At 38.3% G+C, this 17512-nt stretch overlaps 1 protein-coding gene across 1 annotated transcript in view; it reads left to right on the top strand.

The window, feature by feature from the left end:
• LOC126298424 (rapamycin-insensitive companion of mTOR-like) overlaps positions 1-17512 on the top strand; it is a gene marked incomplete in the record, with an annotated part of 194615 nt that overhangs the window by 143598 nt on the left and 33505 nt on the right. The window contains 2 exon segments of the mRNA XM_049989753.1: positions 13381-13493; positions 15751-15924. Of these exon segments, the coding sequence (XP_049845710.1) occupies positions 13381-13493; positions 15751-15924 (287 nt within the window).

Raw genomic sequence — 17512 nt, 5'->3', positions numbered from 1 at the left:
TATCAGTGGTTTTGAAACCAATAACAGCTACATCTATGTTGAAGCTTATCAGAGAACCATCCACTGAAAATAAAAATTACATTTATTTTCCACTTAAGACAACATATTTGTGTGCTACTGGCTGCAGGCTTTACAGTTTTCACTTGTTGAGGATCGTAACACTTTAATTTTTTCTGCCTCTTATGTGCACCCAACAGCCGAACATCTGGGACACTGTAGACAAAACAGCAGAAAAATTGGGCCATTTTGCAATAACAGTGAAAAAATTAGACTAGTGTGTGACATCAGATAGAGGGAGTAGGTCATTTATTAAGGAAATGTGAGATAGCTGACGTTTATTGTGTATTCACCTACGCCTTGTGTGATAAGGATTGCTTACCTTATGACACAGATTATGGACCTGACTGAATGTTTGAATCACAGTGATAATACCTGGATACTGACAAATATGAGTAACAGAGGCTGTAAAACTTTCAAGAATTTATTTGTAAGGGCTCACTATCTACCATTCTGGCTTAATTAAGGATGAAAACCAATTTTAATAAAAAAGTTTTTCCCCCCTAAGCACGCTTATCATCATTGTTCACAACTTGAAACGATAACTTTGCATGTTTTGGAGTGAAGATTAAAGCCACAAAATTACCTTCCACTAGCCTACCATATAATGTGTTCAAGAATACAAATGTTACATCAGTTTCATGTAGCGTAAAGATTAGAAAAGTGGAATGGTAATCTGAAGGTACAGAGTTCACAGCTACATGTTTGCGTTTTTTACCATTTGTGCAAATTCACTAGAAAGAATAAAACAGACATATTTTGGACAGTGTTTACTCAAATTATGAAATTAAGTGTGAGGGTAACAGTGCAGCATACATTGCTGCATATCTACTTCACTGTAATTGAAATATTTTTCTTCAAGCAGCTAAAGTCATGAAAGGTACAGTGTCTCACATAAGAGAAACTATCCAATCACAAAAGCATATTATATTTTTGAGAGTTATTCTGAAAAGATACAGCTTAACATGAAATCATTATGGTACCAGTTCAGTGTAAGAAGTATAACAAATTTGTACAGGTACGTGTAAGTGTTTATAAGAAGTGATTGCATTTTCCCCATAAATTAACAGCAGGATACTACAACCAAGAGTGTATGGGTAAGGATGTAATTAGTACTAGTGTGCCCACAAACAGCCAGTAAAGCTCTCATGAATGGGCAATAGTATGAAATTAGTAACCCAGTTTTACTGAATCACATACTTCTCAGAAAATATTAACTGTTATATACAAAATCTAATATGGACTTCTAGAAATAAATTATACCCACAATTCAAAGGCTTACAAAGGAGTCTGACTCAAACACAGGCATCTCAGGTAATGAGATAGGTGCTATAATTGGGTTTTTAGTTTGGTATAGTTTATTAAACTACACGTTGTAGTAAAAGGATGAAAACAGTAGAAATTGTGATTTGATGTGTCGCCCTGTCACTGACCTACTTAGGCAAAATGTCGTAACTCGATGCACTAGTATATACCTAGAAATATTGTCCATCACATGTGTGTAACTATTATTTCACTTTCCATTCCTGTGACCAAAATGCTTTTGTAGGATCCAGTGCAATATGTGCTGTGGAAGGTGGTACCACAAACCCATCTAAGGCAAGAAAATATCCAATTTCTTCATGCACTTTATAATGTTGTTCAGATTTTTGTCATAGATGGTTTATGTCTTCGACACACATTCTAGGGCATGGTATATTGTGTGGATGCGTGGACAGTCAATGAAAACACAACTGGATGTTTTGCTCATGTCCGCAGTAAAACTCAAACTGTTTACTTCCAGTCAACAGTAATATGCTCATGGTGCTGATTGTGTATGGGTGACTGTAACTGAGGTGTTGTCAAAGTGGTTTATTACTTATGTTAGACATGGCATATTGATCTGATGCTTAGTTATTTATCTTGTCAAGTTGATGATATCAATCACATGGCCTGTCCTTCCCAGTGTGAGCCTAGCTGCAGCTGTACAGGAGTCAGCAAACACCTGCAGTGTGCATATAAAGTGACTTGCTATCCACACTTGTCACATATTTGGCACATTTATAAGTTTTTAGTATCCTTCATATACACAACAGCATTTAAACTTCAGTGTTACTTAACTCAAGTTCTAGATCCAATAAATGAATGATATTCAGGAGCAACCAACAACTGCCTGACATACGTTACATATACATTGAGCTGACAAAAGTAATGGGATAGTGATACGCACATGTTCAGTGACTGTAGTATTGTGTACCCAAGTTATAAAAGTGCAGTGCATTGGCAGAGCTGTCATTTGTACTCAGGTGATTCATTTGAAAAGGTTTTTGACATGATTATGGCTGCACAGCAGGAATTAACAGACTTTGAACATGGAATGGTAGATGGAGTTACATGCATAGGACATTCCGTTTCAAAAATCGTCAGGGAATTCAATATTCTGTGACCCACAGTGTCGAGAGAGTGCCGAGAATACCACATTTGAAGCATTGCCTCTCACTCCAGACAATACAGCAGCTGGCGGGCTTCACTTAATGACTGAGAGCAGTGACATTTGCATAGAGTTGCTAACAGACAAGCAACAGTGTGTGAAATAAATGCAGAAATCAATGTGGGACATACGATGAATGTATCCATTAGGACAGAGCAGTGAAATTTGGCATTAATGGGCTATGGCAGCAGAAGACCGACACGAGTGCTTCTGCTAACAGCACGACATCACCTGCAGAGCCTCTCATGGGCTTGTGGCCATATTAGTTGGGCCCTAGATGACAGGAAAACCACAGCCTGGTAGATGAATCCCAATTTCAGTTGGTAAGAGCTGATTGTAGGGTTCAAGTGTGATATAGATCCCACGTATCCATGGACCCAGTTGTCAACAAGGCACTGTGTAACCTTGTTGTGGCTCCATAATGGTGTGGGCTCTGTTTACATGGACTGGCCTGGTCCCCCTGAATGTTCAGCTACTTGGGAGATCATTTGCAGCCAATCGTCGAAGTCATATTTCCAAACAATGGGATTTTTATGGATGGTAATGACCCATTGGTCACCCAGATTGCCTGACATAAATGACAACTATAGAGCAGCATGGCTCAGTATTTCTGTAGGGGAAATCCAACGACTTGTGGAGCACATGTCACATTGAGTTGGTGCTCTACTTTGGACAAAACAAGGTCCAAACGATATTGGGAGGTATCCCATGACTTTTGCCATCTCAGTGTATGTCTGCAGCAGATATTTTCAGTACACATGATTTTTGTTTCCTTTTGTTTGAGAATTAGACATTGGACACACATGTGTTACAATGGTTCAACAATTGGTATTCAACAATTAGGCCAAACAGCCATTCTCTGTGTTTTATTGGCATTATTATTACTCACTGAGTACACATAGGGCAACACTAACACAGTCCGAAAATAACATTGCCTTGGACCAAGTTTAACTGGTTCTCTCCATCTTACAGCCTTGTTTCCATCTGGAGCAGATCAGCCAAACAGACTTTTTCTCTTTATTTAAGTATGTAGAAGGTGACTATAATTAAAGTTAAACTTTCAGAGTGCTGTAGAAATAACACCACTGGTCAGAATGACATCAAATGCCAATAGAATATCATTTGAGAAGGGGGAAAACATGGGACAGAAGAAAAATAAATAGTTATCAAATGTAGCAATAGATTAAATTTAATAGTGGTTGACTGCAAATGACAAATGAATCATACGACAATGCCTAAGATGTGAGGTTGATGTTAAACAAGTTGTACTACTCAGTGTGATACTGTTAGTTATGTAAGCCCATCCACCACCCAGGGTCATATCACATCAGAGGGGAAAAATCGGTTTTTAATTGTTCTGAGGCCAAAAACCTCATAAAAAGTGTCACTCACATTGGTTTTTAATTGTCCTGAGGCCAAAAACTGCCTAAAAAGCATCAATCAGAGTCAAATTGTATTATTAATTTCCATGTGACTGGTGCAAAACATGTTCAATATGCTGTCCACCATTTTCTGCAACAAGTTGAAGCTGAGAAACAGCATGTTCCACAACTGAACGAAGTGTTTCCAGGGTCATGTTCAGAGTATGTTGCACAATGGGTGCCTTCAATGCTGCTAAGTTTGCAATTGGAACACTGAACACATCATCTTTCAGATAGCCCCACAGCCAGAAGTCACACAGATTAAGATCAGGTAATTGGGTCGACCGGGCTGTAGGGAAATTGCAGCTGATAGTTCTAGCATTTCTGAAATGGCACTTCAGCAGCTGCTTAACTGGATTTGCAATGTGCGGTGGTGCACCATCTTGCATAAAAATGATCCCATTCACACATCAATATTGTTGGAGAGCTGGAATGACATGATTGCGCAAAAGACACTCATAGTGCTTACCAGTGACAGTACAGGTAACAGGACTGGAAGCACCTGTCTCTTCAAAAAAAATATGGCCCTATGATAAATGATGCCGTAAACCTGTGCCACACAGTGACTTTTTCAGAATGAAGTGGTACTGGCTGATTTGTGTGTGAATTTTCCATTGCCCATATTGGACAAGTCTGTGTATTGACATATCCTGTCACATGGAAGTGGGCTTCATCTGCCCACAAAATCTTCCCTGACCAGTCATTGTCCACTACCATGCGAGCAAGAAATTCTAAAGCAAAGGTCTCTCTTGCTGCCAGGTCAACAGGAAGCAACTCGTGCACATGGGTAATTTTGAATGGATAGCAAAGAAGAATGTTTCGTAGGATTATACACATTGTGCTCTGTGCACTACACGTTTGCACACCACCACTCCTCTCCTCCTCCATTCCTGTGGCCACTGCTTCCACTGACGTAGAATCAATTCGTTTCATTTTCTCCAGACCCATGGCAGTCATTGGACCAACGCCTTTTTTCAAACACTTCAGTGTCTGGAGCTTCGGCGGAGTGACGGGTGCACAGTCATCATTCTTGTAATACAGCTTTACAGGCAGAGCGCAATCCTGCATTGAGATAATCATGGTGAAAGTCGCAGGCAGGATAGGAGCAAAAGCCGTGTACCCGGCGTATTTATACCAACTTCAGTGGGTCATGTGCATGACAGGTGTTTTCATTTACGTATTCTGAGACATACAGCGCCATCTATTGATCAATTTTCACACTTTTTTTTTCTTTTGCCATATGTTTTCCCCCTTCTCCGATAATATTCCATTGCAATTTGACGTCATTCTGACCAGTGGTGTTACTTCTACACCATTTCGAAAGCTTAACTTTAATTATGATCATTCTGTACATTTTAAAGAATCTGGCCTCAGGCACATGCATGCTATAGATGCAGAAACTTTACGGAACATATATTTTGTTTGAATTCAAGAAAGTTTCCTGTGAAGTGGTTCAGAAATGTTTATACAGGGAAAAACATAGACAAACACATAAGCAGGATGAAACTGTCCATCTTGCAGGCAGGATTCAAATCCACAACCTCTGAAAATGGGTCTTAGTGTCTTGTGGCCCATTCCGCCCTTACAAGCTGGAGTCACATAGGCTCACTGGCAGAATTATCACTGCAATGATTTTTGAATAGCTCTTTATTTAGAGCATCACCACTGCAGCCTGTTTCAACAGAAGTATGGTTATTTCTTCCTCAGGTATCAGGACAACAACAAGAAGCAGAAATCACATTGTGGGAAGTCAGTTGCAATAGCTCACTGGGCGCATTCAGTTTGAGACGGAATCGTCGCTCTGGTTGAAAGTGGTAGGCTCCCCCCCTCCCCTCCCCCTCCCCCTGCCAATTAGAGAGGCAGACAGGAGGTAAGGCATGCCACGTCACCTACTACTGAAAGAGATGTAGGAATCATGTTGAATGACGCACTGTCAGAGTTCCTGTCTCAGGTGGGAAGAGAACAACACGCCAGGAGTACACACAGCTTGTGAGTAAGTGAGTAAGACAGTTTCCCTCCCTAAAAGCAAAGCAGTTTTGATGAGACCAACTTCCTCAGTACCAGTGACACACTTCACTGAGGGCTGAGGGAAGCTTTACTGCAGGCACAAAGATTTGCTGTGAAACAGGAACTCGTTGAGGAAAATGTTTTATACTGGCCAGCAGTTGCGTAGCTCCATCTAAATGCGTCATGGGAAAACATAATTATAGCTGCCAGTAGTGATGACTGGTTGGTAGTTTTGTAGTTAAAAGTAAGATGTGGCAAGTGATATGAGGAAGGAGCTGGTGTTGCTAATCGAAGGCAGCGCTTCATGAAAATAACTATCAGTTGGACACTCCTTAAAAGGAGAATGAACTGTATTGTTCCCATGAGATCTGATGTTCTCGATATCCTGTGACTCTTGGATCTTCTTCACTTTGAATATTGGTCTTGAGAATTCTCTTTGCTCATATTTTTAATAACAATGTGGTGTTTTAACTGTGATTTAAGTTGAGATGGTCAAGTGGAGACTGTAAGTGATGTATGTGTCCAGTCCAGTAGTAGGGATTTGGAGCTTAACACAATGTAATCAGATCTCTACAGAGCTGATAGTTGTATGTAGATGGTAACATTTGTTTCTTCGTCTCTTCTCTAAACTATTTTGGTAGTACCCTAGTGTTTTAGTTGCACGTCCATTGTTTCAGTTTAGATTTCTATTTACTTGTACACAGTTGAATGAGTTTATGGTGTGTAGTGTGTAACGTGTTGTGCCTGAAGAAAGAAACGTTTCGTGGATAGCTGGCCATCCTTGAACATTTACGTATGACAGAACTGTTTTATATTGTCAAGTTTGTGAGAAAAAGTCTCATGTAAGAAAAGGTTTCAAATAGACCAGCATTAGATTAGATTAGATTAGAGATTAGATTAGTTTTCGTTCCATAGATCCGTGTTGAGGAGATCCTCGTGGATGTGGAACATGTCACCTTTTTTTTATTTTTTATTTTTTTTTTTAAGCTGAAATAACAATACTAATAGTATAAATATATACAACACATCATTTGTTTCTATTAAAAAATTCGTCAATGGAGTAGGAGTTGGCCACTAGTAAGTCTTTCAAGCTCCTTTTAAACTGATCTCTATTTGTAACTAAATTTTTTATGTTTGCTGGCAAATTATTGAAGATGAGTGTTCCTGAGTAGTGGACCCCTTTTTGAACTAAAGTAAGTGCTTTTAAGTCCTTGTGCAGATCATTTTTGTTCCTGGTATTGTATGTATGAACTGAGCTGTTTGTTGGAAAAAGAGATATATTATTTAGGACAAATTTCATTAAGGAGTAAATATACTGAGAGGCAGTAGTTAGTATACCCAGTTCTTTGAAGAGGTTTCTACAAGACGTCTGCGAGTTTACTCCACAAATAATACGTATTACACGCTTTTGGACTCTGAAAACTTTTGTTTGACTTGAAGAGTTACCCCAAAATATTATACCATATGACATTATGGAATGAAAGTAGGCAAGTTTGCGAGCTTTATCACTTTTATGTCGCCTATGTCTGCTAACACTCGAATTGCAAATACAGATTTGTTAAGGCGTTTCTGCAGTTCTGTGGTGTGCTCCTCCCAACTGAATTTATTATCAAGTTGTAATCCTAGGAATTTAAGACTGTGAACCTCTTCTGTCTGCTCTTCTTCGTACTTTATGCATATGCTGGATGGAAAGTCTTCATATTGCAGGAATGCAGAAGAAAGGGCCACAGCAACAACTTCTGAGTAGCAGTGACCAAAAAAGTCGGTTTAACATTGATCGATGTGAGGCACTGATTGCAAGTAATTTGCTTAAATCAAAATATACCAGATGAATCAACATTGTGTAAAAGTTACATACCGACAGTGTACGTAAATGTTCTGGAAGAAATATGCAGTGAACTCAAGGACAGCATTATCTGGATTTCAGTTGATGAAACTACAGACACTTGTGGCTGTTACATTGCAAATTTAATTGTTGGTGCTTTAAAACAAGAGCCGCGTTCTTCATATTTAGCAACCTGCAAAGTACTCAAAAAAGTAAATAATTGTGTGATTGCCAGATTTGTGAATGAGCGTATTAGAAAATATTTACAGAATCTTCTGCAGATGAAAGAGTGTTTTTGTTTATTTCAAATGCTGCTCGCTATGTGGTCAAAGCAGGGAAAACCCTCCCAAGTATTTTATCCCAGTTTGAATCATGTGATGTGATGTGATTTGCTCAAGGAGTACATCGCTTTGCTGAAGAAGTATGTTCCACATTTGTGAATATAAATAAACTGATTTCATCCACAAAGAAAGTGTTTCTAAAGGCTCCTGCTCGCATAAAGACCTACAAAGAAAAACCAACAAATGTGCCTTTACCCCCCGAACCGGAGGTAACTTGTTGGGGTATGTCGGTCGAAGCTCTGTTGTTTTACAATGAATATTTCAAGGCCATTAGATGAGTAGTGAACAGCTTCGATAGTGCAGAGGCTTTGCCAGTTTGCCAGTGCAAGGAAGCTTTTAATGTTTCTGGTATTAAAAAAGACATTGCTGTGATAAGTACTCATTTTTCCTATATACCTGCAAGTATTAAAAAGCTTGGAACTCTAGGCTTGGTGTTCAATGAATGTATTCAGTTAAGGAATAAAATTATTCTAGTGAACACCTCATTGCCAGAGGAATTCCCAAGAAAACTTAAAGAAAAGTTTGAAAACATTTTAAACAATAATGCAGGTTTGAACCCTTGTGCAAATTGATAGTTTATTGATGGGATGGGTGAACTTTTACCAGAAGCAATAAGTGCCAACTTATCGCCTAAATTCAAATACTACCCAGTTACCTCAGTTGTAGAATGGTCCTTTTGTGCATATAAAAATGTTTTGAGGGATTTGAAGATACAATCTTAATACTGAACATTTGGACCAGTACTTGCTCATTTATATTTGCAATAGTAGAAAAATGTAAAACAAATTGTAAATGGTGCTTTGGTCCAATAGTATTAATTAAAAGTTAATGCTGTTCAAAAAAATTTATGATTGTATGTTGTTTTTTAAATGAAATATTATGGAGTTTTTGAGTGTGCCCCACTGCGTGCAATATATCTCGAAGTTGGTACTGTACATATTGATTGTTTTGCTGTGACTCGCTCACATCACATCCGCTTGTTACTGACAACAATAGCAAAGAAGGAACAATTCTTGAAGCACAGTATGCATCCCCATTTTGCAAATTTTTAGAAAATAATCCCAGAAAGGCCCCTTCCTAACCTTTACCAGAAAGTTTTCAGAAAATGATAGTGTTTTAAATGTTCAGATTTTGTGCATGGCTGGCGCTCTTCCTCACAGGAAGATATGCACAGGTTTGTATTTGAGATACAATGCACACAGTAACTACCATGCTTTTTTATTATTTGATCTTGCATTTTAAGGTTTTTTATGATGCATATAATCCAGTCTCAAATCGTAAGCTTGTACACTATTGTATTTGTTTAAGAATACCTTCAAGATAGCTCTTGGGCACATTTACTTGTCCGCAGATATTATTGTTCACCAACTCTTTTTTAACGGAAAAAAATTTGAAGGCAACTACTGTAAAACCAGAAAGACCAATAGCCATGAAAACTAGCGATCTGTCATACAAAATCAACACGGACAAACATGAAGAGCCATTGGGTAGTCAAAAAAATGAAACAAAAACATACATCGCTTAACCCCCATCTAACATCCTGCAGTGTCATCATATATCTCAACAAAACAGGAAAGCAAGAAAAACAAAATAATATTCTTTATACTCAGTTTAATAGACCTCATAACAACCATTAACTCCCATTACTAGTTAATTGTTCTATAAGGCTGTCTGGTTAGTTACACAATCTTCTTCTATTGAAGAACGAACCTGCTAATTACCGATCAACACCAAAAGCTGCCGCTATAAGTCAAACACTTGTGTGCTAAATAACAACACACATTTGGATGTTGAATAATGATGATGAGACTCAGCATCCCCACATAGACACAGAACTTATTCTTGTAGGCTTCCCGTATCAGAATGAGGTTGCCCAGCACACAGGGATTCCAAATGTCAGTTTTGATATATTTATATACTACTGTAATAAATCTTCGTCCATTTGGCCATGAAGACGTCTCTTCTGTTCCCAAGGAGGGACAACTAACTCACTCATCAATACGACCAGGTCCTTGTGGCCCCTGAAATATTTTAAGATTTACGCAGTTTTACAGATCAGGGCTGTAGCTACAGTTTGGTCGGCAGCCATCACTACTGGGAGTTACCGCCATAATCTCTCGCATCTCTGCACTTAATTACAACACAATGCAGAATTCAGAAACTGCTGATGAACATCCATGCACAGGCACAGGTGCATAATTTATAGTTCTTTCGGCCTGTCCATACTTGAACTGTAGCTTGTCCAATCTCCATGGATCCCAAAAAGCTTTCTGGAGAAACTATTATCCACTGAAATTAGTCACTGCATCCTATGACACTCTGGAGCTAAGACGTGTGTGCGAGAGAGGAGGAGGGGGGGGGGGGGGGCGGGGGAGTGGAAAAGGCGCACGCGAGAGAGAGAGAGAGAGGGGGGGTGGGGGGGTGGAAAAGAAAGGAGAGTAAGATTATAAAATGAAAGATTGAAAAGCAAGAAAATTAGATCTTATAGAAAGGGAGGCATTACAAGAAAAAGCATAATTTTAATTGAAAGTGCTTGATTTGTTTATTAATTTTGGAAGGATGGTGTGAGAGCGAGTAAGGTTAGAGTGTAAGAGAAAGAAAGATGGGAGGGGAAATTAAAGATGAGTAAATATTAGAAAAAATCTTTTCTATGTTTTTGGGAGGGTGCAAGGGGTATCAGTAGAGGGGAAGAAGGAGATGAATTTGAAACAACAAAAAATAGCATTAAAATCACTCTGTTTATTACTTTTCAAATACGTAGGCAGGGAGCAAATAAAAGGGAAAGGTAATATTTAAAAAAATGTATTTAAAAGCAACTTATGTCAGTTAAAAAACATAATTAAAAGCCAACTCATATTCTCTAATGTTAGGTAAGATATTTTCTTCCACTGGCTCTCACTGACAGAAAGTTGAGAAAAGAAGTAAATGAAATCGAATGTTTTTAGTGTTATGACATCTTGTCCAGAATCCACCATTATTTCTAACTTGTCTTGACATGAAATCTCTAAAGTGTCACACACATTTGCGAGAAGAGGCTTCAAGAACACAGTCTTAGAGAATGTCAGCTACAGCCAGTTAGTTTCTTGGCCAAATATGTGACTGTGTTCGTGTAACCTCAACCCATATATCCTTCATGGGATCCGTGTTTCAGGAGCTCATGGCGGCCAGTCCATGACCTTAATGCTCGTGTTGGACAGCTGCTGCTGAATGAATGTGGACTTACGCACAGGAGAATGATTTTCCTGTAATCTGAATTCTCTTTCAGTGCATAGCATTCACACTGAAGGCTGCCATCAAAGTCTTCACTATACGTGAGTACTGCCTGGAATCGTAAGTTCCCTCAAATCTGTGAAGTACTCCTGCTTCGTATGCAGAAATCCGACCCCCACAGGAAATTGATAGTCACCTTGGTCTTCTAGTCATCACGACATATTCTTCATGATGTCTTGACCCTTGCAATCTGCAAAGCACTGTTGGGCAGTTTTTACGCATGGAAAACACCATCTCCTCATTGAAAATTACACTTTTCCACACCATGTTCATATTGAGCTCTGTAAATTCCAGCTGGAATAAAATATTTTACTGTTTGAGTTTTTCTTTCACTGTGGAGGTTTGTGCATGCAGTCCAGCTGCCCTCAGCCTTCAGTGAATTGTGTCATTGGAACCAAGGAATATGATCTCTTGCTGCAACTGCTTCACAATTAGTGAGGGAAGCTGTCAGGTCTTAACGTGCAAGCTCTGTGTTCTCCTGGTGTGTGCTTAGTCTCTGCCTGCCTGAGCCAGGAACTATGTTGTTAGTGCCTATTTAAACCTCATTCCTCCACGACATCTTTGCAGTAGTACCTCCTGCCAGAATCTCTAATTGAAAACGTGCCTACTTCAGTCAGAGCAATGATTCTATCTCTTAACTGCATGCTCCCAGTGAACCATTGTGACTAATGACCCCAATGATATTTCTGCTTGCTGCTCTTATACTGATAACTGTGTAGGAAGTAAACATATTTTGGTTAAAGGGTGTGGCAGTGGTGACAGTCTGAAGGAAGACTTATTAAAAACGTGTTGCTGCTATAATTCTGCGCTTGCGCGCGTGGCTCCGGTCTGAAGAGGCTGAATGTCAGTAGTTTGCATCTGTAGCAGGCTTGTTTCTTTGAAACATATGTATCTAAACAAAGAAAGAGAATCTATGTCAAACCTCCTGTTGCAAATGATAGTAATAGTAGATTTGACTTTGCTCATAGGCATGTTGAGTTTGTGTAGTCTTTTTGCATAATTAGTGAGTACTAATAATGATGATAAAACACAGTGAATGGCTGTTTGGCCCAATTGTCGAATGCCATTTTCAAGAATATGACCCATAGTAATACATATGTCTCTAATGTCAAGTTCTTAAACAAAATTAAAAAGCATCATGCATAATGGAAAATGTTGGAGCAAATAAATTTATAATCTGTGTCAGGCTGTCGTTGGTTTGTCCTGAATGACATGCATTTATTGGAACCAGAGCCTGAGTCTTATTGGTAAAAGTGATCTGTCACACTTCAGTAACCCTAAATGGTAGAGAGTGAGCCCTTATAAGCACGTTCTTTTAAGATCCATACCCTCTGTGCCTCTTATTTTATGGTATCCAGGTGTTCTCCCTGCAATTTGAACATTCAATCAGGTCCATAACTGTGTCATGAAGTAAGCAGTCCTTAGCACATGGGACTAGGGGAATACAAAGTGAGCAACTGGTATCCCAAATATCAGGAATCAATTACCCTTTCCCTCTGTCTGACGCCGTGCTCGGCCCAGTTTTTGCCAAATGGTGTGATTTTTCTGTCATTTTGTCTACAGTGTACCAATTTTTTTTCTGCTGAGTGTACACATTAAATCTGTGTGACACATTACTGAGGAAGGAAAAAAATCGAAGAATTTAAGTTTCATTCTTGAAACATTAGATTGATGGATTAAGGATCAGTTTTCACATCCCTTCATCACATATGACTTATCTAGTGATGAAGTTCTGAGAAACAAAAAATTCAAATTTTATTTAATTAAATGTAATTCACATACATCATTCCTGTTTGTGTGAATTTAAATGTACTGTTGGCAAACCTTGTCAGTGTATTATAATCAGAAGTGAAGTAGTTAGTGCAGTCACATCTTTGTGAATGTAGTATATTATTAATAGGTCCTTGAAACAGATTCCCTATATTTCTCCATAGTTTCTTATTACTCACTTTTCATTGTTGTATTTTGTGTTGCTTAATTTCTTTGTAGGTTGTGTGAATTTGAAGCCAGTATGCCACCTCGTTTAGGTGGTGTCCCTAGCTCAGCATCGTTGGGCTCCAAAGGATACTTTCCGAATTATTTCAGTATTGGTCGACAAACAGGTATTTTATCAATTTCAGATGCAATAAAATCTTCCAAAATTAGTTTCTTGTGTAAGGAATTTTAAGTGATGTGTGTATATCAGTCATCGCAATTCAGTAGTATAATTATGAAACTGTAGTTTATTTGATTTGAATCTTTTCATATGTTTTCCACCCCACTAATTATTATTATTATTATTATTATTATTATTATTATTATTATTACAATGAACTATTTAAAATGTATTCTTCAGGTGTAATTCCGAAAAGGTTTGAAACTGGTGCAAGGAACAAGCACAAAAAAATTTAATGGCTAATGAAATACTTTAAGTTAGGAAATGTTAGCTGCTACACATTTATAATGTTATTATGATAATCACTTTATTCATTAATGTGTGTACAAATTCAGAGAGAAAGTAATCTGTAATAATTAAAAACTGCAGATGTACAATAATTTATAATTCCATAATAGCTATTGTACCTTAAATACAAGGTGATCAATCATTAACGCAACCACTTTTGTGGCATATAGCTGGATGGTGAAGCTGGCTGCTGTGCCCATGGTGTGAGATAGAGAGGAGGTCCACAGTAAATATAGTATGAGTGTTGCACAAGTTATTTCTAACATACATAACATAAATGTTTCAAAATAAAATTATATTACATGTATTAAGCAAATAGATGCTTGAACTGTCCCCCTTCATTGTTCAAACATTTCTTACATCTGTTTAGGAAATTTCTCATTGCACTCTGCAGTTCCCTCTGATAAATCACGGCAATTTCTTGACAAATGTTAGAATTAAGTTCATATAAAGTGTGTGGATTTGATTGATACCCTTTCTCTTTTAATGCCGCTGCCCCCCCCCCCCTCCCCCCTCTCCCCTCGAAATAAAAATTGTAGTGTTTAAATTGGGCGGGGGGGGGGGGGGGGGTGATGCAAGAGGAGGCGATGTGTTGTTAGTGATGTTGGAACACATCATGAATTTCTTGCAATGAAAAGATGGCTGAATGTGCCATCACAGAGTCCTGTTGAGAGGTCATGAAAGCACAGTCTCTCTCAGTTAAGTGGGGGAAAAAGGGAAGGGGGTACAAAACGTATTCCACATATCTCTTGCTGTTCGTTGTTCCTCTAAATAGAGCCTAGTATTCTCTCACCACTAATAGCACACCGCACTTGTGTTTTTTGATCATGCAGGTGTGCCTTGGGTATTAAGTTAGTCTCTTCAGAATTCCAGTAATTGTTATTTTGTGAATCAATGTATCCACTTAGGTGGAACCATGATTCATCTGAAAATAAAGTTAGGTGAGGGTCAGTTCCCCCATCATGCAAACCTATTCAAAATCCATTCACAGAACAGCAACATTTTTAAGGGTCACCCAGTTTAAGTTCTTGCACTGCAGTTATTTTATAGAGCTGTAACTTCAGTAACTTTGAACACAGCCATAGCCCATTTTCTGAAAAAGATATTGAACTGATTGTCTAGGAGACCTTTCCAGAGCATACCCAATGTTGTCGAGAGCTTCTTCTGTGAGTACTATATGAGATTGTCTTTGCTTCCTATCAAGAACACTTCCCGTTTCACAAATTTATTTAGCAATTGATGAATTGTACTCCAATTATGAACTTGAACATCAAGAAATTCCTGTTGAAATAATCTCCTAACAGCATACACTGATTCTTGTACACATGTATGGATCTTTCAGGAATACACTTTGGCAGGTAGAATACTTGTATTTCACCATTTTACTTGAAATACTTTCCCACATTACACTGTATTTCATCATCTAACAAACACATGCTACCTGCACAACAATTCTACACAAACAAAGGCTTCACAGCGGAGGGGGAAATATACACGCTACCAGCAATGTCGCCCACTGGCTGACTGTGGGGCAAAAAATGCGTGCCAGGTGGTTAGATTAAGGACAAATCATCTAGTACATTATAACACCAAATTGGGTTGTTTTTGATAGTGCACATCTTCTGCAATGAAGTTTTTCAAAGCTTGTAGTAACACTCTGCATTCTCTTATAAATAGCTTTCTGCAGGGTCTGTCCACTCCTAAATGTAAATTTGTGGTGCTAAATATCATTATTCTATCCATCAAAAATGTAAATTATTTTACACCTTCTTCAAATACATGTGGTCTGTTCCGTAGGATCCAAAAATTGTCTGTTTATGAAAATCTAACTGTAGTCCAAATATTGTTTTAATAATTTGAATAAACTGATGTGCTGTATTTTGTTAATTTATTACCAAAAGGAAATGTTTTAACAGGCCCATCCAGACAACATGATGAAACTCGCCAATGCTATATGGGTATCAGCTTACCACAACAATTGAGTGTTCTTTTTCCAACAGAAGAGTGTCATTCACAACAACACTCTGTAGCAACTATGAGGCACAGGTGCTCAGTGTCGTTTAGTGAGATGGATGAAGTTGCAGAAACAGGTACTTAAATTATTTTAGGAGATTGCAAATTGAAGTTATGTTATTTTTTTTTTCAAATAAGAAGTAAGGCATATATTACATATTGTGCATGCATACATAGTCTCACTGTGTATTTGAATGGAAACTCTGGTTCTTGGTATTTCCACAAAGTTTTTCTAACTTGCTTGGCTGTATAAGTAAATTTTCCTGGAGTATCATCTTAGAGGTCATGCATTTTACACTGCAAGTTTGTTATTTCTTTATAATGTATTTGTTTCAAATGGATTATAATTCAAACAAAATGATAATCATCATGAGCTATTTGTGTTAATGAAATTTGGACGTATCCATCTGTAGAAAATGGTTTTAAAGGGTAACACTCTATTCAAAGAATGAATGATAGACATTTCATAAATATTGTGGTACATAGCTTCTTCTTAAATGTAAACACTAGATTGTAACAGCACTGCTAATGTGCCGTCACATGCTTCCATTATTTGACAGATTTAGCATTCAGTGTATATGAATTCCTTTTCTAGATATTCCCTCAACTCCAAATTGTTTTCACTGCATTGTCCAAAGAGTAAATGAATATACAGTTGTATGCAAATGAGAACAGTTCCTATTTTCAAATAGAGTAACCTTTAATTTAGACTGTATTGTAATATTGCACAAACACAATATCAGAATTCCCACCAATCAACTTTTAATTAGCTTCCACATGAAGGAAAACACGTAAACACTGTATGACGTAGTAGTCAATACAGAGACACAAAATCATGCTGTACATTAAGGCATTGTCTCATCATGGAAGTACACAATCATCACATAAACATTAGAGTGGCTGAGGGCCCAACATACCAGCTTATATGCAGCTGTTTTGCACATGGCGTAGCACTTGCTGCTCTGTCTGTACCAATGTAAGGTGACTTCTTCAGGCCAGCTGTGGAGACACACACAGTTTAATTATGCATCTCACTGTATAGGGTCACAATACTCCTTCCCTCTTGGAAAAATTGTTCACTGTAGAGGTGTCCATGTTTTCACGAGAAGGCGCTACTGTTAGAGCAGGTGCTTTGCCACCAGAGGAGAATACAATGTGAAATAGCATGGGTGTGGACAGGTGGGGTGCCCACTCCCCCGTGAGAGACACTGTGGCCGCATCAGGAAGGAATTTATGATTGTAAACAGTCTTTCCGAGAAAGGTCCGCAACTCTTTGACACTAGTGGGATGTGGAAAAACCACAGTGGCATCGAAAATGCTGGTGTAAAACCTTGACACCAGCATGCAAGACTTCATAATAGAGATAGACACTAGATGGCTGAAAAAATTGTGATTTTTCCCAAGTTACTTTCAAGCCAGTGGCCTGCAGCAACATGAACAAAGCGCAAAGGTTCCACAGGTGTGCATCTGTTGAGGTACCAGGGACCACAATATCATCCAGGTAGTTAAAGCACCATAGCATGGAGGCCATGAGTTGCCCCAAAAATTGATGGAAAATTGCACTGGCATTGGTATAACCCAAAGGGGGTATTCACTATGAAAATACATTTGTAATCATCATTCAAAGACGATTGCAAGTAGGCTTCTGACAAGTCTGTTTTGGAA

Source organism: Schistocerca gregaria, chromosome X, assembly GCF_023897955.1.
Source record: "Schistocerca gregaria isolate iqSchGreg1 chromosome X, iqSchGreg1.2, whole genome shotgun sequence".
NCBI classification, from domain to species: Eukaryota; Metazoa; Arthropoda; class Insecta; order Orthoptera; family Acrididae; genus Schistocerca; species Schistocerca gregaria.
This window is presented reverse-complemented; position numbering and strand designations above follow the sequence as displayed.